This window comes from Mangifera indica, chromosome 5 (assembly GCF_011075055.1).
Source record: "Mangifera indica cultivar Alphonso chromosome 5, CATAS_Mindica_2.1, whole genome shotgun sequence".
NCBI lineage: Eukaryota > Viridiplantae > Streptophyta > Magnoliopsida > Sapindales > Anacardiaceae > Mangifera > Mangifera indica.
In genome coordinates, this window is record NC_058141.1 from 13,111,145 (window position 1) to 13,133,092 (window position 21,948).

The 21,948-nt window shown below is 33.7% G+C and overlaps 6 protein-coding genes across 10 annotated transcripts; 3 read left to right on the forward strand and 3 right to left on the reverse strand.

Moving 5' to 3' along the window:
- The first annotated feature begins 703 nt into the window (after nucleotides 1-703).
- LOC123217040 lies at nucleotides 704-7,111 on the forward strand. Of its 4 annotated transcripts, none has more exons than XM_044637780.1 (13): nucleotides 704-862; nucleotides 1,033-1,402; nucleotides 2,029-2,206; nucleotides 2,277-2,326; nucleotides 2,704-2,796; nucleotides 2,875-2,963; nucleotides 3,060-3,138; nucleotides 3,459-3,541; nucleotides 4,201-4,279; nucleotides 4,445-5,177; nucleotides 5,507-5,584; nucleotides 5,728-6,349; nucleotides 6,554-7,111. In XM_044637780.1, the coding sequence occupies exons 1-13, from the start codon at nucleotides 831-833 to the stop codon at nucleotides 6,693-6,695; spliced, it is 2,628 nt and encodes an 875-aa protein (XP_044493715.1). In that variant the 5' UTR covers nucleotides 704-830; the 3' UTR covers nucleotides 6,696-7,111. The 4 variants fall into 4 exon arrangements, with proteins under 4 accessions (XP_044493715.1, XP_044493716.1, XP_044493717.1 ...); XM_044637781.1 differs by having other exon boundaries at nucleotides 5,507-5,569; XM_044637779.1 differs by having other exon boundaries at nucleotides 705-862; nucleotides 5,507-5,590.
- A 710-nt stretch (nucleotides 7,112-7,821) lies between these two features.
- LOC123215887 (protein TAB2 homolog, chloroplastic) lies at nucleotides 7,822-9,899 on the reverse strand. Its single transcript, XM_044636164.1, has 5 exons — nucleotides 9,306-9,899; nucleotides 9,130-9,199; nucleotides 8,825-8,996; nucleotides 8,444-8,587; nucleotides 7,822-8,242 (listed from the first exon to the last, which is right to left on the reverse strand). Exons 1-5 carry the CDS (start codon nucleotides 9,797-9,799, stop codon nucleotides 7,983-7,985), a joined length of 1,140 nt encoding a protein of 379 aa, XP_044492099.1. The 5' UTR covers nucleotides 9,800-9,899; the 3' UTR covers nucleotides 7,822-7,982.
- A 374-nt stretch (nucleotides 9,900-10,273) lies between these two features.
- Nucleotides 10,274-10,809, forward strand: LOC123216149 (photosystem II 5 kDa protein, chloroplastic). Its single transcript, XM_044636515.1, has one exon. The coding sequence runs from the start codon at nucleotides 10,381-10,383 to the stop codon at nucleotides 10,705-10,707; it is 327 nt and encodes a 108-aa protein (XP_044492450.1). The 5' UTR covers nucleotides 10,274-10,380; the 3' UTR covers nucleotides 10,708-10,809.
- Nucleotides 10,810-11,259: 450 nt separating this feature from the next.
- On the forward strand, nucleotides 11,260-14,928 carry LOC123215892 (actin-related protein 7-like). 2 transcript variants are annotated; one of them, XM_044636174.1, is made up of 8 exons: nucleotides 11,260-11,535; nucleotides 11,743-11,964; nucleotides 12,358-12,499; nucleotides 12,988-13,086; nucleotides 13,165-13,232; nucleotides 13,686-13,869; nucleotides 14,065-14,132; nucleotides 14,568-14,928. In XM_044636174.1, the coding sequence occupies exons 1-8, from the start codon at nucleotides 11,458-11,460 to the stop codon at nucleotides 14,718-14,720; spliced, it is 1,014 nt and encodes a 337-aa protein (XP_044492109.1). In that variant the 5' UTR covers nucleotides 11,260-11,457; the 3' UTR covers nucleotides 14,721-14,928. The 2 variants fall into 2 exon arrangements, with proteins under 2 accessions (XP_044492109.1, XP_044492108.1); XM_044636173.1 differs by having other exon boundaries at nucleotides 11,261-11,535; nucleotides 12,988-13,232.
- A 1,052-nt stretch (nucleotides 14,929-15,980) lies between these two features.
- LOC123215270 (cytokinin riboside 5'-monophosphate phosphoribohydrolase LOG1-like) lies at nucleotides 15,981-17,804 on the reverse strand. Its single transcript, XM_044635297.1, has 7 exons — nucleotides 17,542-17,804; nucleotides 17,327-17,424; nucleotides 17,190-17,220; nucleotides 16,991-17,090; nucleotides 16,823-16,893; nucleotides 16,590-16,733; nucleotides 15,981-16,192 (listed from the first exon to the last, which is right to left on the reverse strand). Exons 1-7 carry the CDS (start codon nucleotides 17,662-17,664, stop codon nucleotides 16,106-16,108), a joined length of 654 nt encoding a protein of 217 aa, XP_044491232.1. The 5' UTR covers nucleotides 17,665-17,804; the 3' UTR covers nucleotides 15,981-16,105.
- Nucleotides 17,805-19,159: 1,355 nt separating this feature from the next.
- Nucleotides 19,160-21,451, reverse strand: LOC123216377 (polygalacturonase-like). Its single transcript, XM_044636799.1, has 9 exons — nucleotides 21,141-21,451; nucleotides 20,929-21,060; nucleotides 20,615-20,782; nucleotides 20,393-20,413; nucleotides 20,078-20,285; nucleotides 19,910-19,991; nucleotides 19,709-19,817; nucleotides 19,468-19,593; nucleotides 19,160-19,378 (listed from the first exon to the last, which is right to left on the reverse strand). The coding sequence occupies exons 1-9, from the start codon at nucleotides 21,375-21,377 to the stop codon at nucleotides 19,160-19,162; spliced, it is 1,302 nt and encodes a 433-aa protein (XP_044492734.1). The 5' UTR covers nucleotides 21,378-21,451.
- Between the last annotated feature and the right edge of the window lie 497 nt (nucleotides 21,452-21,948).

A 21,948-nucleotide genomic window follows, 5' to 3' on the forward strand; every position in this document is an offset into this window, starting at 1 on the left:
TCGAAAACAGATTAAAAACAATGAAAAACAAGTTACATTGGTAAACTTAAGTCATTGTTTAAGAAAAGACTGAGAGTGCTAAGCAATGAAAATTGGTTTAAGTCATTTTACAGCCAAATCCAACATGTTCATAATTAATTGGTATATGTGTCACTAAACAAGTTACATTTAGATTAATATCAAACAAAATTCAAACATATTTATTTTATATTATACCATAAAAAATTATTTATTTTGTTTTATATCCCATTAAAAATAAATTAAAAATAAATAACTATGAAAAATTATTATGTTTTAATCAGAATCATGTCTAGATTGGTTAAATAAAACAAGATATAGTGATAAACCCGTAAACACTATTAGATAAATTAAAGTTTCATAAGTTCGATAAAAAATCAAATTGAGATTTTTTTAAAAAATTTTAATATTTTATTAGTTTCATTAATATGTGAAATTAGAAACATGAAAAAATGATCTGGCCTCATTGACACCTAAAAAACACAAGTTAGTCTCAGATTGGTTATTGTTTTGAATCCGGATCTACTTTTCCAATTGCCCAAAGCCCAAAAGCCCAAACGGCACCGCTTTTTGAAAGAAATACAGTGACCAAACCGGAACACACACATCACGCAAACGAAAGACGGGAGAGAAAGACATGGCCGTGTAGGCGATTACTTACAAATAAAAAATAAAAAATAAAAAAGCAAAAAAGGTTTTTTGAAAAAAGATTATTTTATTTATTTTAAACGCTAGCGATCTCTAAATTCTAAAAATTTCTAATCTCCCCAAAACTCGAAATTGAAAATCTAACTCAAATTCACTGAGTCACTATGGCCTTTCACGTTGCTTGCCCAATTACATGGTATTATTATTATTTTTATTATCATGTTTATTACAAATTATCCTCTCTAAGTAAAAATAAAGCTCTCTCTATTTCTCCCTCGTTCGTTCCTTGGTTTTGTTTCTCTCTCGCGAGCTCTATTCAAATATAAGCTCTCTGTTTGCTGAATTTTTTTGGCGTTTGTTTTGTAGCAAGCGAATTTGCTTTTGCGCGCTAGGGTTTCCGCAGAGCGTACAGAGTGCGAAGGCGCGTAGCGACTTTCTACGCGAGGTCGTTTTGGTGGAGCAGTTTTTGGACGATCCTTGGGGAAAAATTAGGGTTTCGAAGGAGGCGAGTACCGTTCAGGTCAGCGTTCCTCAGCTTCCGCACCCTCCTCCGCCGCCGCCGCCGCCGCAGCCGCTCATTTTCGATGGACTTGCTGCAGCTTCTGCTGATGCGGCCGAAGAGGCCGCTGCCTCCTTGTCCGCGCAGACTAAGCGTGTGGCTTTGCAACGTAAGGCTGCTGCTGCCATGGTTGCTGCCGAGGATTATGCGAGACGGTTCGAGTCCGGTGATATTGCGGTTCGGTTCTTGCATTTTTCTGTTGTCTAGTATTTGTTGGTGATTTTGTTTTTGCTGTTTATTTTGACTGTGGTTGAATGTTGAAATTTGGTGCGGGTTTTTGAATTTCAGCTTAATATTTTGGGTTGATTATAGTGCTTAGTTCTTAATCTTATGTTTAAACGTGCCTCAAAATTAGACCAGTTACTGTTTATTTGTTAATTTTCAGTTTAGTTTACTCAATTTACAATAATGAGATAGTATTTATATAGGTGTGCGTGTGTTTTTGTATAGGGCTGCTCTATTTTTTTCCTCCTCGATTTGTGTTATATTTTTGAAAGTTTGTGACGATAGGGCATTAATGGTGATTCTATTGATTTCTAATTACTATGAAAATTTCAAATTAATGTGGCTGTGATGAGCTTATGCAATGAAATTTGACGTTATTTAATTAATTACTTATAGTTGGGTTCATTGTCTTCTAAAAATTTTGTGAAAGAGATTGCTTAAATGTTTTCTTTATGAAGTATTTTCTTCACCAACATGCAAATTGTGGAGAGGTTTTCTACTATGCCACCTTGTTAGTTCATTATATTGTCTCTGCATTTGTTAATTTTGCAAATGACTCATTTCTTTCCCTTCTATAGCTTGCCTCAAAGGATGTTGCTGGAGAAGAACAGGGCCAGTCAAATGCGAACATAATGTGCCGACTTTGCTTCGTCGGTGAAAACGAAGGGAGTGAAAGAGCAAGGAGGATGCTTTCATGCAAAAGTTGTGGCAAGAAGTACCACAGGAACTGCTTGAAAAATTGGGCTCAAAATAGAGGTATTATTATGGCCCTATAATTGTGATGCTGCAAGTTGATACCTTTTCTCATATCAGGGTTCGTTTGCAGATTTATTTCATTGGAGTTCTTGGAAGTGCCCATCTTGCCGAACTTGTGAGGTACTTCAACATAATTAGTTGTTTTACTACCATTCTTATTTCTTTTGGTGTGTGAAAGATCAAATAAATGCTTCTTTCTTTTACACTGTACCCTAGTTATGATGATTGCCATTTGTCAATTTATCATAGACCTGCATCTTTCCCTCCATTCATATTTTTGCTAATCCTTTCTACTGAAAAAGGTTGTAGAGAATCAAGATATTTTTTTTTATTTTATTGATCAGATAAGAAACAACTGTTTACTCCATAAATTTTATGTTTGATATATTATCTGAATTTACAATGTTAGCGGCAGATCTCCTTTTTTTTTTTTCTTATTTGTGTTGTCATCAAATTTTGCAGTGCACTTACATTTTAACCTTTTCTTCTTTCTTTAGATTTGTCGACGAACTGGAGATCCAAATAAGTTTATGTTCTGTAGAAGGTGTGATGGTGCTTATCATTGTTACTGTCAGCATCCTCCACACAAGGTTTTGTCCGTTTCTCATGCCTGTGCTTCATGCCCAATTTAAATATCTTGATTTATTTATTTATTTTGGATGTTATAGAATGTTAGTTCTGGACCATATTTGTGCCCGAAGCATACCAGGTGCCATAGCTGTGGATCCAATGTCCCGGGAAATGGCCTAAGTGTGCGGTAAGGATGATTTTTTTGTTGCTTATTTTCTGTATATCTGGTAACTCCCTGTAAGTAGTAAGTGGCTTTATCATTTTTTTTTTCTTAATCTTACAGATGGTTTCTGGGATACACTTGTTGTGATGCTTGTGGAAGATTGTTTGTGAAGGGTAATTATTGCCCTGTTTGTTTGAAGGTATAATATTTATTGAGGAATGTTAGTCTTCTTCTTATGTTGTCTTTATATATTTTATCCATTTGTTTGGTTGTGCTGATTGCACAGCTTTATTGATGTCATTCAATCAAATTCCTTGTGATTGCTGGAAACATTGTCATACTGTCATGGTTTGGCAGCCATAATTTAAAAAAAAAAAAAATTGGAGAACATTCATATGCAGTCTGTTATTTCATTTTTGCTTCTTTCTGTCTTTTGATATATATTTGTGAGAATGTGTTTCTATTTTAAATGCTTTTTTAATTAATGAGTTTGACTAGATGTTTTGGCCTGACATTTAGGTTTATAGAGACTCAGAATCAACACCGATGGTTTGCTGTGATGTTTGCCAGCGTTGGGTGCACTGCCAATGTGATGGAATCAGGTTTGTTGCTGCCCTTTTCCAGTGATGGATACGTTGTGATTATTTCTAACATGCAGTCTTGTGTTTATGTGAGTTTTTGAGGTAGATTGAGATTATTTCTATTGTTCTTATTTTTGTTCATGTGATTATACATTTTGGTGGCAGTTACTTGTGTGCATGATAGTCAAAACATTTTCTTAGTACAGTTTGATATCTGATAAATACTTTTCAGTATACCTTGGGTCATTGTGGATGGTTTCTTTGTCACCGTCTCTCAAATCTTCAATCTAAAAAATTAGGGTTTGTTTAGCTAGGCAGTAATATGCATATCCAAGTTCCTATCAAAGGAAAAAAAATGCTAGGGTAGGCGTATTCCGCTTGACTGTTTTATTTGTGTGGCTTTAATTTTACCAAAGACTAGTTGAGCTTAGGGCAATACTGTTTCTTCTGACTTGGTGGTGTAGCCTGATTGTTTTGGGCAAACAGGCACTAATATGCTCTTGAATAAACCTATCTTTATGATTCATCTCTACGTTATGCTGAAGTACAAGTGGCTAATCATTTTCCTTAAATTCTTCCTTGGTTTGACTAGTTTTTCCTAAGTGACCATTTGTCTGCTTTAAACTAGTTTATACTTTTCAGAAATGAGGTATTAATTCTGTAAAAAACCTGTTTTGTAGTGACGAAAGGTATCTGCAATTCCAAGTTGATGGGAATCTACAGTATAAATGTCCCACATGTCGTGGGGAATGCTACCAGGTTTGTTTATTGTCGTAGTCATTTCGTTATCTCTTTCAGCAGCAAGGAGTAGTAGTAGGTTTCTTTGAATGTTGCTATTGACATTTATTTCTTTGTTTTCTCTCTTTAATATAGTTTTTTTCCTTCTTCTTTCACTGTATTTGTTAAATTAATCAATATTGCCAGGTCAGAGATCTTGAGGATGCTGTTCGTGAGCTTTGGAGAAGAAAAGATATGGCTGATAGAAATCTAATTGCTAGCTTGAGGGCTGCTGCAGGGTTGCCTACTGAAGATGAAATATTTTCCATCTCACCTTATTCTGATGACGATGATGATGAATATGGTCATATGGTACTGAAGAACGAATATGGGCGTTCCTTGAAGCCCTCTCTCAAAGTATTAGTTGATAAGTCACCAAAAAAGGCAAAGGAACATGGAAAGAAATGGTCAAATAAGAATTATCCCAAGAAAAAAGGATATCATACGGCTTTGGTTAGTAAAACAGAACCACAGCAGAGTTATGAAGAACATCATGATGCTCTATCTCAGAGACAAAGCTTGCTTGATGACATGCAGTCACCTCATAATGAAGGATTAGCCATATCTTCTTCTGTTGCTGGGGTTGTAAGTCATACTGAAGGAGTATGCTCTGTCAATCAGCCAGGGGTTTTGAAACACAAATTTGTGGATGAGGTGATGGTGACTGATGAAGACAAGATATCTAGAGTAAAATTCAAGAGTAATAAACCCCATGATTTGGATAGCAGAGATGATTCTGGAAAACATAGTAGCAAGTCTAAGACTTTAAAGGCAAAGAAGTTGGTTATAAATCTAGGTGCACGAAAGATAAATGTTACCAACTCTCCTAGATCTGATGCTTCAAGCTGTCAAAAGGAACAAGATGTAACAACCACAAACGGTATCACTTTATCTTTTTTCTTCCCAAGTTATTTGTATTCTAAGTAGACATGGGCAGGTTTTAAATAATTATCGATATAAGGGGAGTACTGATTGGCTATTAAATGTCATAATTTTTAGCTGGTTGTTAATTCTCATATTTCTTTAATTTAATAGTTTGGACTTTAGTTTAGTTACTTATATTTTTTATGGTTAAAAGAAACTGCGTTTGTTGTAACCTATCAGTATGAGATCCTCTTTTTCAACAATACTTTAGTTCTTATTAGTTGTTTAATGGAGCTGTTGTGCTCTCCCTGGTAAATGGCTTATGTAAGTCTTACTCATGACCAGGCATTGAAGATACACCAAGCGTGCAGAGAACCAGTAACAAGTTTGTGCTGGATAGACGTGATGGTAGTGTTAAATCTGGTGATGGTAAAATTTAGTTCTCAAGATTAATTTGTTTGGTGGGCTTTTGTCCTTTGCATTCATCTACTGCTTGAGATTTTGAAGTTCAGGATATTTAGTTTAAAGTTGCTGTTGTCAAATTCATTGGTTTCTTCAATTTGCAGGAGACAGAGTTGATCACACTGGCCACTCAAGAGGTTTGAAGATATCAGGAAGAGATGGAAATGTGATCAAATTTGGAAAAGTCAGGCAAGAAATTTCTGAATCAAACACCAAAAATGGGAGAGGGACTGCTGCTGATGGATATGAACTGGAGAACATGCGTTTATCATTAGGAAAAAGAAACAAAGACGGAAGCAGGGCTACAGCTGGGCCTGCTGGTGAGGTTGCGTCTGTAAGAGGCGACAAACTTTCCAGGAAGCAATTGGAAGGCTGTCCTGATGCGCATGGGGAAAGCAATGATGATACACCAATTTTGCATTCACTACCAAGGGATTTTAGGCCTTCACTGAAGCTTAAATTCAGGAAACCTAACCTTGACAATCAGAATTCTCAGGCTTCTCAGCTTGAGGAAGAAAAGAGTTCAATTAAGGGCCAACGGTCAAAAAGAAAGAGACCATCACCCTTCACAGACAAATCCTCATTTATTGAAGATGAAGATGCTTCACAATCTAATCAAGACAGTTTAATGGACGAGATGATGGATGCTAACTGGATTTTAAAAAAATTGGGTAAAGATGCAATCGGAAAGAGAGTTGAAGTTCAGCAGCCATCTGACAATTCATGGTGAGTATTTTTCTTGGAAAAACTTTGGGACGCAATATACAAGAAGGAGAAATAAAAGGTCGTGAATAGCCTTTTCTATCATGTTGATCTCATGTTTTAAATGTGCCCACTTAATTTACCTGCTTAAATGTGTTGATGAAACACTGATGATTATACTTTTGTTGCAAGACCAGTCTACTAACTCTTATTTTTATCTTAATCCAGGCATAAGGGGGTGGTTACTGACACCATTGAAGGTACTTCCTCATTGTCAGTCACATTAGATGATGGTAAAATAAAGACCTTAGAACTTGGGAAGCAAGGTGTTCGGTTTGTTCCTCAAAATCAGAAGAGGTTAAAAAGTTGAAGGGTGGTTGTGCTCTATAATTGATTGTCTCATCTAGAGATTCTCTTCCGTCTTACAGATGAAGAGGCAGATGTCTATCCTCCAGAACCTTGGAAATTCCATTTCCATTTTTGTGTTAGTTATGGTGCTGACCAAATATGCAGTGCAGCGATGCTCCCACAATTGAGGCTGTGGATTTTTCTAATGAAGAACTTTCTTGTACTGTGTCAGGATTGATTCTAGATGAAGGAATGCAGGCCCTCTTTCTTTCTTTTGTTGCTATTTTTTCTAGTACATTTGAACGCTTACTTGATTTGAAATGTAGCCAATATATATAGACTCCATAGTTAGGCATCAATCTAGTGAAAAAGGGCGCTGTTGATGGATACTCTGCCTAGCACATTTTATGTGAAATGAACGTCTTTGAATTCCAAATATTTATATCTCTAATAATCTACATAAACAAAATACGATTTTACTAATTTATCCATCAGTATGACCAATTAATCATGCATTGTTATATATCTAATTATATATGCAAAATGTATTCACGTAGAATTCTTAAACATAAAAGTGAGATCTAACAATGTACCATCACAAAGTTAATGGGATTTGTTTGTGTATAGTTTTTATTCATGTATCTCTTCCCTTTCGCACGTACACTGATCAAAATGATTTTCAAGAGACTGCAATGTCGGTGAATGGGTAGGGGTATTCAGTTTATTGGTTGTGGCATTCGGAGCCTGGAATATTCTTCTCGGCATTTTCAAAGAGAAAGCTTTATTTTCCAGTGTTTTTTAATGCCCATGTTTAAATCAGTATGATTGCGCTTCTTGATATTGGGCTTCAATAAATCCATAGGTTTTTTTATGGAAAGGAAAATGCTTATTATTTGGCATTCTCAAATCATATCTAATTCTTACATGAAAATACTAATAATTTACTTCTGCATTTTCCCGACAATGCGCTGAGCATTTTAGTTAAATGCCATCAACATCTGTACACTCGCCACCATTTCACGAGGGAAGAATGCTAATTTTAAGGAGAAGTTAACCTGCAACAATGGAAGCACTTTTTCCTATATATATTTCGAGTTGCTAGATATTTCACTACGAAAAGCAAATGAAGAGAATATGGCATCTCTATCAGAAGAAAAACTGTCAATTCTGAATTGCTAACATGCACATCTCTGTCCAATTCACAGAACTCAGCCCTGGAAAATTCTGTAGTAACCTTCTAGTAGTAGGAAAAAAAGAAGTGACAAAAGAGAAATCATTCAACTTAATTGGTGATAACATTCACTGTTAACTATACAGGTGGAGGTGGCAAGTCTAGTAATAGCCAAAATCCAACACAATCTTCTGAGTCTAAGTCCTCTTGAATGGCAAGGAAATGCAAGCCTCCGCAGGCCTTCTTTGCTTCTTCCCAAGCTTCAGCTTCACTTGTTGCCACAGGGGATTTCTTATAACTAGCATAGATATATCGAGTCGAAATTCCAACAGAGAGGATCAAGCATGCCTTTGCAGTGTCAGCTTCAATTGAGCATACTTCCAGACCATTCATCCAAGCTACAATAACAACGAAAAGGTTTCTTTTCATCCTTTATAATATGTTTTGATGAGATGCAGATAACAAACAGTTGTAGAGTAACAAGTACTTTTATGATAGTATTTATCCTTGAAACCCCATAAGAAGCAGTTTGGGTAGAGTTAACTCTCCAGCACTTGGCTGATTTATAGATCATAGATGAAAGGGAAAAGTAAATAAACCTGCCAATGGCTTTGCACGTGAAGTTGCAACAGCAAGTCCTGGAATCAAAGTATTCTCATCAACTTCAATCCCCAATAAATCCAGATCTAGACTTGCGCCGAACACGAATCTTGTCTCTAAGGATGAGACCTCCTCCTGGACAGCTGCAAACAGAAAGTAATAGAGAAATAACTTATAACCCCTTTTAGATTTCAGAAGGATGGCCGAAAATTTAATTTGTTAAATATTGTTATTGCACACTATTCCCCTTAAATCAGAGTTTAACTTCAAACACAAGATTTTTGTGCACGTTTATTCATGAAAATGAGTACAAAATTGAGATGCCATTTGATTGAAAAACAGTATCATATTCTTGTATCAGGGAATATCAATTTTAGTACCTGAAAAAGGCAACTGAACAAATGCCCATTTCTCTCCATATAAGTTGTCAGGAAGTTCCATTGGGAAAGGATTATCCAATGCCAAAAGTGGCTTAGACCCTTTCTGAAAACCAGGATGTTTTGTGTATACTGTCTCATAGCGTTCATCCAACCATAAAAGTAGTGACATGCACTGAAAACAAATGATAAAACAACAAATAACTAACAAAGAACTTGAAGATTTCATTAAAATTTCAACGATAAATTCATTTTAATCAGAATGAAACTCTCATCATGCTTATCCGAAAAGATAACCATTCACTCACCCTTCTACTTGGAATTGGCTTAATACTAAGCTCTTTACATGCTTTTGTTATTATAGTTTGCATCTGTGACCTGTTAAAAAACAATCTTCAATAAAAAACTAAACCTTACATATAAACATAATGTACAAGCAAAATTTAAGATATTTATATACACTAAAAATTACCATAAATTTCACCTGAAGAAGCGGATTTTTTCAGGTATTGGAACTCCAAGCTCCTCACTTATGGTCTCAATAGCCTCCTTTAAAGTGATACTGTTAATCACATTATTAGGAAAGTATTTTGTATATTGCAGCGAAAGCGAATCATCACACACAACAAGCTCCCACACTTTTTTCCCTCTAATATCAAGAATTGGCCTGGAACAAAAGTCCAGCTCCCATTCTGTGATGCTCTCAGGATCAGTTTCTGGATCAAGATAGCACAGTTCCTGAGTCGGGTCATCTTGGAAATCGTCAATTTCAACTTCAGCTTCCTTTGGCACTGAAACTGAGCTCTCTGACACTGACGAGTTTGGTCGAAAATGGCGGAGTTTTGGCGCCTTTTTCGCCGAGAAATTGAAAAATAATTTGTTTGGTTTTGTGAAGGAGATGATTTTGGAGGTGGGTTTGTGAGATTTGAGGGTTGAGTTCTTTGTTCTTGCGGGATTGTTTAGACTCAAAGTACTCATTGGAGCTCTGTGAAGGTGATGATAATGAAGAAGGCAGTTTGTTTAGTTACCTATCCACCACAGAAATGACCCCATCAATCAGCTGGGAATAATGAAATTATTTGCCACTCAAATTACTCGTTAAATATTATATTAATTTATATATATTAATTTATTTAAATATTATATTAATTTATATTTATTAATTAGCAATTTCCCAACCAAACACAATTTGAAAATTATGTTTGTAATAAATAAAGAACAAATTTTGAAGGATTATAAAAATATAAGAATAATTTTAAGTTAAAAATTATAAAGAACTCTTCAGTAACACGCAGCCTCAAACTATTGATCCTGAAATACATAGTCTTGTGTACCAAATGAAAGATTTCCAGCCAACCACTAGTTCCAACCTGGATAATGAAAATTACGTGGCAGTACGCTACTGGTCCAGACTTATCCTGAAATCAGACCATGGATGCTCCTCCAACAATTTCTCTTCCCAGTATTCTTCTATACTTTTTTCAACTGACCAAAACAAAGAGTAAACACATAAACTATAAAACTCAAAACAACAGTAAGCACGCTCAGCTTCTGCAGAAATGGCATCAATGACCACGACAGCCTCCTTCCTCGGCTTTGCTGGCATTGTCAACCAGTCTCCAGTGACTGCTCGCCGGAGGCTTCTTGTTGCAAGAGCTGCAAGAGGAGATGCTGCTGAAGGAGAAAAGGTTAAGTCGAATGTTGAGGCTAAAAGGGAGAGCAATAATGGGAGAAGGGACTTAATGTTTGCAGCTGCAGCTGCTGCTGTTTGCTCTGTTGCTGGGATTGCTGTGGCTGGCGAGCCCAAAGCAGGAACCCCACAAGCCAAGAAACTTTATGCCCCTGTCTGTGTCACCATGCCTACTGCTAGAGTCTGTCACAAATGAATTTGAAGTAGCTTGTTGTGGAGATTATGGACTTGTTTGGAGTCTCATTCTGTTGTAATCTACAAGTTAATGTGATTTTCTAATGCCAATAACTTTGCTTCATCTTTGCTGTAAATAATATATGCTTTTTAAAAACAATCAAATTCATGTGAGATATGGAAAGTCTTGGATATATGAACTAATGATACAAAGCTTCTTGTGCTATTATTTCATATGTTCAATGAAATTTACAAAGATTTTACCTCCTTATTTTAAAACTTTAAGTATCCAAATTTTTGCTTATCATGTCAATTTATCATCATAAAAATTATATGTATTTTTATTCAAACAAAAAATATAAATATTAATGGATTTTTAAATATTGAGTAATTTGGAAAATGTCAAAGAAGATATAATGTACAATAATTTTTTCATAATATTAACCAGGTTTATTAATAATTTTAGAAATTCTAATTGGATTTTGATCAAATTCTATGGAAGGTAAATAATTCTTTTTGTATAAAATTATTTTATAAATATAATTTTAAGTCAATTTTAAAAAAAAAAAAAAATTCCCTGCAAACACCTACAGGTAATTAATTCAAATTCTCCAGACTGAGTCCCCTAGCAAAAGAAGAAACCATACTCATTACAGATTCAACTTCACGAACAAATTTATTAAATCCCTAAAAATTAAAATTAGGGTTTTATACTACACTCTGTAACTTCAAATTTAGGGTTTTGGGTTACCAATTTTGGAGCTAATTGCAAATGGAGGCTGCGGTTGTCGATGCTGGCTCGAAGCTTTTCAAAGTTGGACCTGCAATTCCAGATCAAGCTCCTTCAATGGTATTTAAAAATATTCCTTTAAGCTCCCAGTTGGTTGCTGAAAAAAAATGCTGATATCAAGAAGAATTCTTTTTTGTAAAGAAATTTTCTCGCTTTCTTGCTTGAAATGTGATTAAGTAATGCAACAAGGAAGAAAGTTTTGATTTTTTTATAAAGAATTTTGTCGCTTTTATGGTTTACATTTTAGTTTTTTTGAAATGTGGTCAGATAATTCCTACTCAAATGAAGCGCATACTTGAAGATGGGTCACCAGGTGATAATGATAATTCTTTAGCAGAAGGTGTAACTGTGGATCCTGTTGTGAGAGGTTTTGTTAGAGATTGGGATGCCATGGAGGATTTGTTGAACTATGTTCTCTACACGGGTCTTGGATGGGAAGTGGGAAACGAAGGACAAATTTTGTTCACAGATCCACTTTGTACTCCCAAGGTTAATTAATCAAGCTTCACTTTTAATCGTGACTTTGATTTGCTTCTTTTACCCTGGTGTGTTCCTTCAGGTTTTACTATTTTAGTGCATAATTGTGGTATTTTTATTTGTAATAACTGAGTAAAGAGGGCATCTTTTCCTCTTTCTGCAGTGTTAATTGCTGTTCAGTTTAGCATAAGAGAGTGGGTAATTTGTTTCTTTGAAATAATTTTGTTATGATGGATTTTTCAGCAGCAACTAACTTCAGTGGGTCTATGAGTGTATCCCCTTTTTACTAATACTGCTGTACTCAACTGCATGATATTTCATTATCCGCAATGTACTTGATGATGGTATGAATTTAATTGGTCTTTTTTATTTCTCTGATATAAGTTAAAAACTTATATTTTCCAGGCTGTGAGAGAGCAACTAGTGCAGCTCATGTTTGAAACATTTAATATCACGGGGTTTTATGCTTCAGAACAAGCAGTCCTGTCCCTTTATGCTGTTGGGCGTATCTCAGGATGCACTGTTGATATCGGCCATGGCAAAATTGGTGTGTATATCTATTCCTTGTAGTTAGTGAGATTACTGTTTATTTTATGTATGTCAATGTCTGCTTGCACATGTGCATGACATTTTAATGATATAACTGTTTGAATATGATAGTGTACAGCTTGTTTGTACCATTTGCACAAAGTATATAGGTCCAATTTTCCAGCTTTTTTTTTTAAGCAATAAATAATTTTTTTTTTTACTGGAATAGGGATTCATAAGCCTTAGTAGTGTCAGAACCTGTGCAAGTTAATGTTGTTGATTATCTTCATTTGATTCAGATATTTAACACGCGGGTTGAAGAAGTTGTCTTCCTTTGTGATGTAACTGATCTTCCCTTTGTAGATGACACTGATAACTTATTATTCTATATTCATTTGTGCAATGCTGTTGGTGGGTTGAACAGAAAATTAGTTTACCGTTGAATCCATTGCAAAATGATTTATTTGTTTTCTTAGTGACATATGAAACTTTTCCCTTTACCACCAGATATTGCTCCAGTAATTGAAGGTGCAGTTCAGCACATTGCCTCCAGAAGATTTGAGTTCGGAGGTGCTGATTTGACAAAGTTACTTGCTCAAGAGCTAGGTAAATCTAATCCTTTGGAGAACCTTAGCATCTCTGATATTGAAAAATTGAAAGAGCAATACTCTTGCTGTGCTGAAGATGAACTTGCTTATGAGAAAATGAAGCAATCATGTGAGATAGAGCAGCATACTCTACCTGATGGACAGGTTTGCAATTTTGTGTTTTGCTTAATTTGCCAACTTTCAGTTGTAGCTTAATCATATTTTAGACTCATATGCTAGGTGCAAATTCATAGATGAAACAACTGTTGATTTGCTAAAGGATTTGTTGGCCTGATGGAAAGTTGTTGATGGTCCTTTTGGCCTGACTCATTTCTTTCATAAAGTTGTGGTGAATACCTTACTCACAAGAGAAAAATAAGATATGGTGAATAACGTTGAATGAACCCATACACTAGTCAGAAATGATTAATACATTCTAATGGATGACAATAGGGATGTAATAGAGACAATATGGTGATTCCATTCCTTAGTCCATAGTCTATGTATGCAACTCAGCAATTTCAATTGAGTGTGCCATGTGCTCTGGTGAGTGGTTTTCTTCTTGGATCTTCAGATGTGTTAGATGCTTAGTGTTGCACTTTTCAAATGTGGCTTCAGGTGATAAGAATTGGAAGAGAAAGATTCACTGTTGGTGAGGCTCTATTCAAACCATCTATATTGGGCTTAGAGGCCCATGGAATTGTTGAGCAGCTTGTTCATAGTATATCAACAGTTTCTTCTGAGAACCATCGGCAGTTGCTAGAAAACACTGTTCTATGTGGAGGCACTACTTCTATGACTGGTGAGATTAAAGCTCTTCGATCAACCTAAAATTGCCTTCAATGATTATCAGTTTTTCATTAAATTTATAATTTCTTACATATTTTCTGCTTATCTCTCACTCGAGTAAAAGAACTATTGGGTGAACCTAATTCTCTAAATTTCATGGATCCATAGTTGCAAAGACTAACTGGTTATATTTTGTTTCCTACTACAGGTTTTGAAGATAGGTTCCAGAAAGAATCTGGTTTGTGTTCATCAGCTATCCGTCCTGCACTAGTGAAGGTAATCTACTTTTTGGCCAAAGATACGAACCCCAGTCTAACTCTTTCTAAAAAATTAGTCTTGCACATTGTTTGACTGTAGCTGTTTCTAGGAGTGGTGTTTTATTTTTAGTGGCAATATGGTTTACGGCTTTTTTTTTTTTTCTCTCTGGGATTTAGTTAACCATTGGTCAGTAATTTATCAATAGTGGGTATATTCTGATATATTTTTTATAGGTTGATAATCATACCAGAAATCATCTCTAAACAAGTTTCATACTTAATAGGTTATGATAGTACTAACATACAAGGAAAAAAATGCAATCTTGATCATTTTTATCTTCATTTCTCTGAACGTTGCACTTGAGCAAATATATTTCGATATGATATTCATATCCATATTAATGTTTTTTGTTCTTTCTTAGTGCTATAAGTTCTGATTTTTGGTTCATTACAGCCACCAGAATATATGCCAGAGAATTTGACACTGTATTCAGCCTGGGTGGGAGGTGCAATACTGGCTAAAGTTGTGTTTCCCCAGAATCAGCATGTAACTAAGGCAGACTACGATGAAACTGGACCTTCTGTTGTTCACCGGAAATGCTTCTGAAAATTCTCGTCTGACTGAGTTCCTAACGTTTCTCTGATAGCGCCTTGTTGTATTATAGTAGATGCTATTTTACTGGAAAACTCAGAACCGTAACTTGATTACTTGCACTGCAGAAGGATAAATCCTCACTAATCATAACAAGGGTGGGCGATTTGTATCTTTGCACAGAGAGTAAATCAAATGATCCAATCAAAGTCATTGTTGTATATATCTTGTCATAGCTCGTTTAAGGTAAGTGGGCTCAAATAAATTTTGGTGCTAGCTTGAGTAACGAATCAAATCAAAAGCTAAGGCAAAATCAAATCATATGTATGACCCTTTTCAATAATTTTTATGAAGAAGTATGATTATCTAGTGGCCATAATGCATGTTAAAAGAAGTACTAAATCTTATCATATCATAAGGCTGTTTTAAATTGGTTGGATGTCATTGAAAAGGATGTGCCACGTATGTGATTAGCCAATTTTTTATGCTTTATACTTCCAACTTTACATAGACAAGACTTGGTCACCTTCAATTGCAAATTCCTTTTCCTTTAACATGCTCACTTTCTCCCGTTCTAAGATCTAAAGCATGCTTACTTCTGGAATAGAAAAGCAAGATGAATTATGGCTAGCTTGGGCCACTTTTGATGATATGAAAAATTTGAACATAAAGTTGGAGAATTGACCAAGACCCAAGCAAATGGTTATAGTGTAATATATATATAACAGATAAGGATCACTGAGATGTAATTGCATCATTTGTATTTCTAATTCAAATATTTGGTCATATTTTTAATAAAATTATGTATACTTAATTTTAAATATTAAATTAATATAATATTATATAATTAAATAATTTAAAATTTAATATAAAATAATACTTAATATATCGTTTTAATACTCAATATGAATAACCAAAACTGGATAAAAATGTTAAAGGGAGTCACAAAGAAACAAAGGAATCAATTATAGAGTTGGGGGGCCAAACCCACAAGGGGTCAGTGAACAATCAACCCAAAATCCAAACAGAATATGATTAATGAAAATTTTCCCTACCCCACACGACAAAAATATTAACAACAACAACAATAATAAACCCTAAAATAATCCTTATAAACCACCCACCATCCATATTATCCTTCCTTTCCTTTTTCTTTATTGAATTGAGTCAAAATGTAGCCATGCATAACGTAATATGTGATTATGAAAACACAAAAGGCAGATCTGGATTTGGGATCTCGGGGAGTTTGGATGAGTCATCTCTTAAAGAGAGAGATAGAGATCAATCCTGTGGTGTCTTTTTCTTTTTATTCTGTTAAAGTGAAATAAAGGAACAATAATATTCATATATCTTATACACAAATATAACATTATCATGATTGATTAAGATCTAAGATCTCTTTAGGGTTCCCCACTTGAAGTAGACTCTAATTTGTCCACTTCCCAGCTTTGTCTTGGTGCAACTTTCTCATGAATTGGTGAATACTCCTGCAAATATTTCCAATATTCAAACATTAACAACCCCTCCTGTAAACTTAAAATAATAAGATTCTGTTTCATTATGATGGAGAAGCTCTAGCTTTGACTAAATATGCATCACTTAAAAAAAAAAAAATCTTTAATGAGGGAAACTTTCTTTATATTCCCATTGTTATAATAATAGTTAATGAAAAAATTCATCATTAAAATTTTTTAATGACGAGAAATAAATTTTTAATAATAATTTTTTTATGATTAAACTCATAAATTTCTTTAATTTTAACAAAAATATAAATAATTGATCATTAAAATTATAAAAAATTCTTGTAATGATAGGATATTATTCTCTTATTTTTTCTTCTTTTACTAAAACTAGTATTTTTGGTAGTGTATCTTCTAATTATACCTCCATCCTGTTGATGAGTTCTTCTGCAGTGTTTGACATGACAAGAATTTGTCTTGCAGAATCATAAATGAAACCTTCTTCAACTCCTTTATCAAACAAGGTTATCAAGCTGTTATAATACCCATCTACATTCAACAATCCCACCTATTTTTTTAACAAAGTAAATCATTCACCTGTCAAAAATCACAATACATTTCAAAGAAAGTTGAATTAAAAATATTCATTAATCTTACTGGTTTCTCATGTATTCCTAACTGAGACCAAGTTATCATCTCCAACAATTCTTCCATTGTTCCATATCCACCTTAGAGGAAAAAAAAAGGGTAAAAAACTTTGCGCAAATCAATAGAAAAATAAAAAATAAAATAAAAGAAGTAGAAATATGTTGTAATATAAGGTACCAGGAAGTGCAATAAATGCATCAGCATGTTTTGCCATTTCAGATTTCCTTTGGTGCATGTCTGCAACTGTTTTTACTTCTCCAATGGTTTCTCCCGATATCTGCAATATTAGGGTTTTCAGTTTTGGCTCAATTTAGTCCTCTTGTTTAAATATGAAACGATGGAAAGAATTTAAGATCATGAATATATGTAACAGTACCTCAAGGGGCTTGAGAACTTTAGGAATCACTCTATATATGCAAATAAAACATTAACAGATTTATATGTGAGTTTTTAATGTAAATTAACCTAACTTTGATTAAAAAGAAAAAAGAAACAAATGGAAAAGTATCATACCCAAGAACATGGCAACCTCCATTAAATACAGTCTTTGAGATCAATCCCATTAGCCCTAAACTTCCTCCTCCATAAACCAAATCAATCTTTCTCTCAACCTGCAGGAAACCAACAAACAAACCCAGTTAAGAAAATTTCATGCAGAACGCTAGCTCCTCCTCATTTAAAAAAGAAAGAAAGAAAGAAGAGAAATAATCTATATATATATATATTACCAGTTCTTTCCCAAGCTCAAGAGCAGCCTCACTGAATGAAGATTTGTATCCAGCTCTACTTCCACAGAACACACATATTCTTTTAAACTTTCTTTTCTTTTCATTTGATGAAGAAGATGCCATTGTTGAATTCCTTTATCCTCCCTGATGAGAATCAAATTGTTTTTTTAATTTTTCCTTTTTGTTTCGAATCCTGTGAAAGGTTTAACTACTTTTGTCTGGATATTGTTAACAAGTACTTTGAACTGAAGAATAAGGAGAGTAAGAGCCCTTCCCATCTCTCCTTTTATTATCATCTTCAAGCTTATTAATTTCTCTCTCCAATAAATTTGTGAATCTTTGATGAATTATATGAGTTTGCTATCCCCGTAACCTTTCTATTTTAGTAGGTTCATGATGACCAATAATACCTTTAATTTTATTATTTAACCTAATTAATTAATATATCCTAAACTCTATTAATTATTTGTAAATTCCTTGTTGAAAAAGAAGAACAATCACGGGGAAGCATGTTGACTGCAGCGAAGATGACCATGTGAACAGGGGCCCATAAACAAAGCTGTATATCATTTCTCTTCTTCAATACTTTTGAACGTAGTGGTAAGAGTTTGATTAATTCGCCTCCATGAATTACTCACTATGCACTCAATTGAACATTTGGGGGGTGGGAAACTCAATTGAACAAAGCATCACCCAGATCAGAAAGACTCGACAAAGGATGACATGTCATCGCATCTAGATGGTTGTCTTTCATCATCCTTCATAGCTAGATCTGAAAGATGAGTAGAAAGCGCAGACCGTTGGTCGGAATGATGGTGGTTGGAGAAAGAATTATAGGTGAAATATAAACTTTTCAAATTTTGAGAATGGGTTGAAATTTAGTTTTTAAAACCTTGGGGGGAATGATATAAATTTTAAAGTTTTAGGGTTTATAGATAAAATAACAATTTTATCTCTGTCTCTAACTATAAATTTGGATGGAAGTTAGTTCATGAGTGAGTATTTGAGTTTTTTATCTACTGTGAGTATAATTTTGAGATTAGACTAAAATTTGGGTAAAAATAGTTATTTTCCCTTTAATTTATAAGTAATAAAAATTTTTGATAATATTTTATTATAAATGATGTTGTGATAAGTAAGAATTATTTATTTTAAAATATTTTATACTTAATAAATAATAATTAAATCATGGTAGCTATAGTATAAAATAAATATATAAATAAAATAAACATAAAATACATATATAATAAATATATAAAATTTAAGAAAATATATATGAAAAACAAGTGATTTGATTTAAAAAAATTTCAAATTAAATTAACCCGTAAACTATTTTTTAAAATTTATCAATTCAAACATAATTATTTTATAAATTAAATTGTAATTTTTAAAATTATTAATTTAATTTAACTGTTTAAATTAATTACACACACCCCAATGAATTATTGGTACTAGACCGATCGAATTGGGGTTTATCTAGGGTATTTTAGCCATTTTCATAAAAAAAAAAAAAAGAACTATTTGTTTTATTTCAAAGGCAAAACACGAGACAAAAGGGGAAATCAATCAATTTTGTAATCTGGTATTCAATCACTAGCTAATTAATTTTGTTTTTCCCTCAACAGTGTGGCCAAAAACGCTCTCCCTTCTTTAATTTAACATTTAAACACGAAGCTTTGACAGTTTCGTTCTTTTCATGACTTTCCAGAGCAACATTTTTCAATGAAATCCTTTGGCATGCCCTGCTCTCGCTGCAATTAAAATTTATGGCCACCTCTGAAGCACTCGTCCCTTTGATATTCTTGTACAAAACATTGCTTATTTGCACAGCTGATGCCTGTAATTTGATTAATACAACACTAAATAAAATTAAAAAATAATTAACTATTGATTATTGGGCCTTTGATAGAGAAATAGTTAAATTACCTGTTCGTCCTGTTCTTTGCAGGTATATTTACGATCACAGTAGTTTTGATTAATTATTATTGGGTTGCTCACATTGCTCATTGCAATATTTTTAAAAATTATGTTCTTGGCATATCCAGATCCTCCCTGCATGTTTTCATTAATTAAGAAAATGTTAATTATCATAATTAAGTCGCAAATATTAATATTAAATCTTAGATTATTATTATTATATGTAGATAACTTTCAATCATAATTTCACCTGCCAAGTCTTAATTCTAACTCCATTAGTGGTTCCTGTAAGTTTTGCTCCATTGATGACCACATCTGAAACTGTAGCTTTTGAATTTCCAGCTCCTAAACTTCCAATGCTACAAAACAAGTAATACTTTACAATGAGCTAATTAGAACTGATTAAGTTGAAATTAGCTGTTAAAACTTTGGTTAAACTTTAATTAGATACCTAATTCCATGACCCGGACCACAAATTATTCCTGTCGCTCGAACATTTTTGGACCCGCTTACTATGGAAATACAATCGTCACCTTGAAAAATATCGCTAATGAAATTAAGAAAATTGGAAAAGAAATTGGTTAATTAAAGTAATAAATTGAAGTTAATGTTCAATTACCAGTTCTAATGACGCAGTTTTTAATCCGAATATTTTTTGTATGAGTGACGTGAATGCCATCGGTATTGGGACTCTTCCCGGGCGCAATCACGTTGAGATTCAAAGCTTTGACATTGACACATTGCTCAAATGAGAGATGCATTTGTTGAGAATTTTTGAACCTCAAGCGGCGCACACTTAGTCTCTTGCATTTACAGAAAGTTACTGCCTGCAAGAGCAAAACGACACAGCTCTGACAAATTAAACGGCACAAAATTTCATTCCTAATGGATGTGTCATTAGAAAAAAGTTTTATAAAATGTACAGGAGTTTTACCGTTGGTGCATCCTTGCAAGGCTTTATGATCGATCGAAACAACATAAAGTGAAAAAAAATTAGTAAGAATTAATAATTAAATTTTTTTTATACATATTATAAATTTAGTTTTGAATATCTAATTAAATATTTATATGATTAAGTATTACTTTAATATTAAATCGAATACTTAACATTAAGTATACTCGGTTATATAATATATATAAATAGTAATTAACGTACAAGAGTTTCGTTGACTTTGCAGGAGTTTCTCCACCATATTTTGCCATTGCCGTTGATTGTGCCACCACCTTCCACTTTGAAGTTGGTGACATTCACGAATTTAATCCAGCGTCTTGGATCTTCTTTATAGTCTGATTGATGAACAGTTGCTTTTATCGTTCCATAGATCTATTGTATTGTAAATTCATAACAATTTATTAGTGTAAACTTATACAGGTATTAATAATATACGTAAACAGTATTAATAATAACGTGTCATCGTATAATTGGATGTTGTTTTATTTATAATTCAAATTATAAACATGGAAACTCACCTTCATTTTAAGACGGGATTTGCAAGGGCCTGAAAATGTAACTGGCTTAAGATGATAAGTTTTGTTCCCGGGGATAACTAAAACAGGTTTTCTTTTAGAAGAACAAGTCTGATTCCAAGCTTTCAAAAAGGCCTGAACATGAACCAATTAATTTAGATTTAAATAGCAAATTGTAAGAAAACAAGCACGTAAAAATGAATCAACAAAAGTACCTCAGAATCATCTGTTCCGTCAGCTTTAGCTCCAAAATCATCAACATTCACAGTTTTCTTTGGTGAAGCAGCATGAACAGTAAACCTTCTGAAAACTCGATCACCATAACTATCGACTTGAAATTGAGAGCCATTTCTAACAGAAGGGTCGTCCTGAAAACTACTCAAACAGCAGGAGACAAAAGAAAACACTAAAATGAACAAAAGTGCTAAACAGTATTGCCTTTGCCGAAACATCACTTTCTTCTAACTCTTTAGGAGGAGAAAATGAACAAAGATGCACTAAAGCAACAGGAAGAACTGTAGGACGGAGAGATGTTTCAGAAATATAGAGAAAGAAATTGAGAAAATGATATTTTTGTTCACAACCCAGATTGTTAATATAAGATATAACTAAGGAAAAACAATTAATTAAGGAAAATCCATTACAGTTAATACAATTAGCAAGTAAATAATTGAATGAATAATGAAAGATATTGTAATGAAAGCTATCGTTGTAATGCTGAGTCATTATGTTATCAAGAGAAAATGAACAAAGATGATGGCCGCCACCTCCCTTTCGTCATATAGAGTTTGTCAACGAGAATATGATTTTAAAAGCCGGAGGGCTGATTAGTCTGATTGATTCAATCGTCACTCATTAAAAAAAAAAACTATTTTTAGAGGAAATTAAATTAGTTTGGACGAACGATTAGATTAAGTAAAAGTGAGATTTGACCTGATTAATAAAAAAAATTAATTTTAGCATCGAATTAAGGTTTTATTTTGTTTTGAAATTATTCAGTTATAAAATTGTTTTAAATATTAT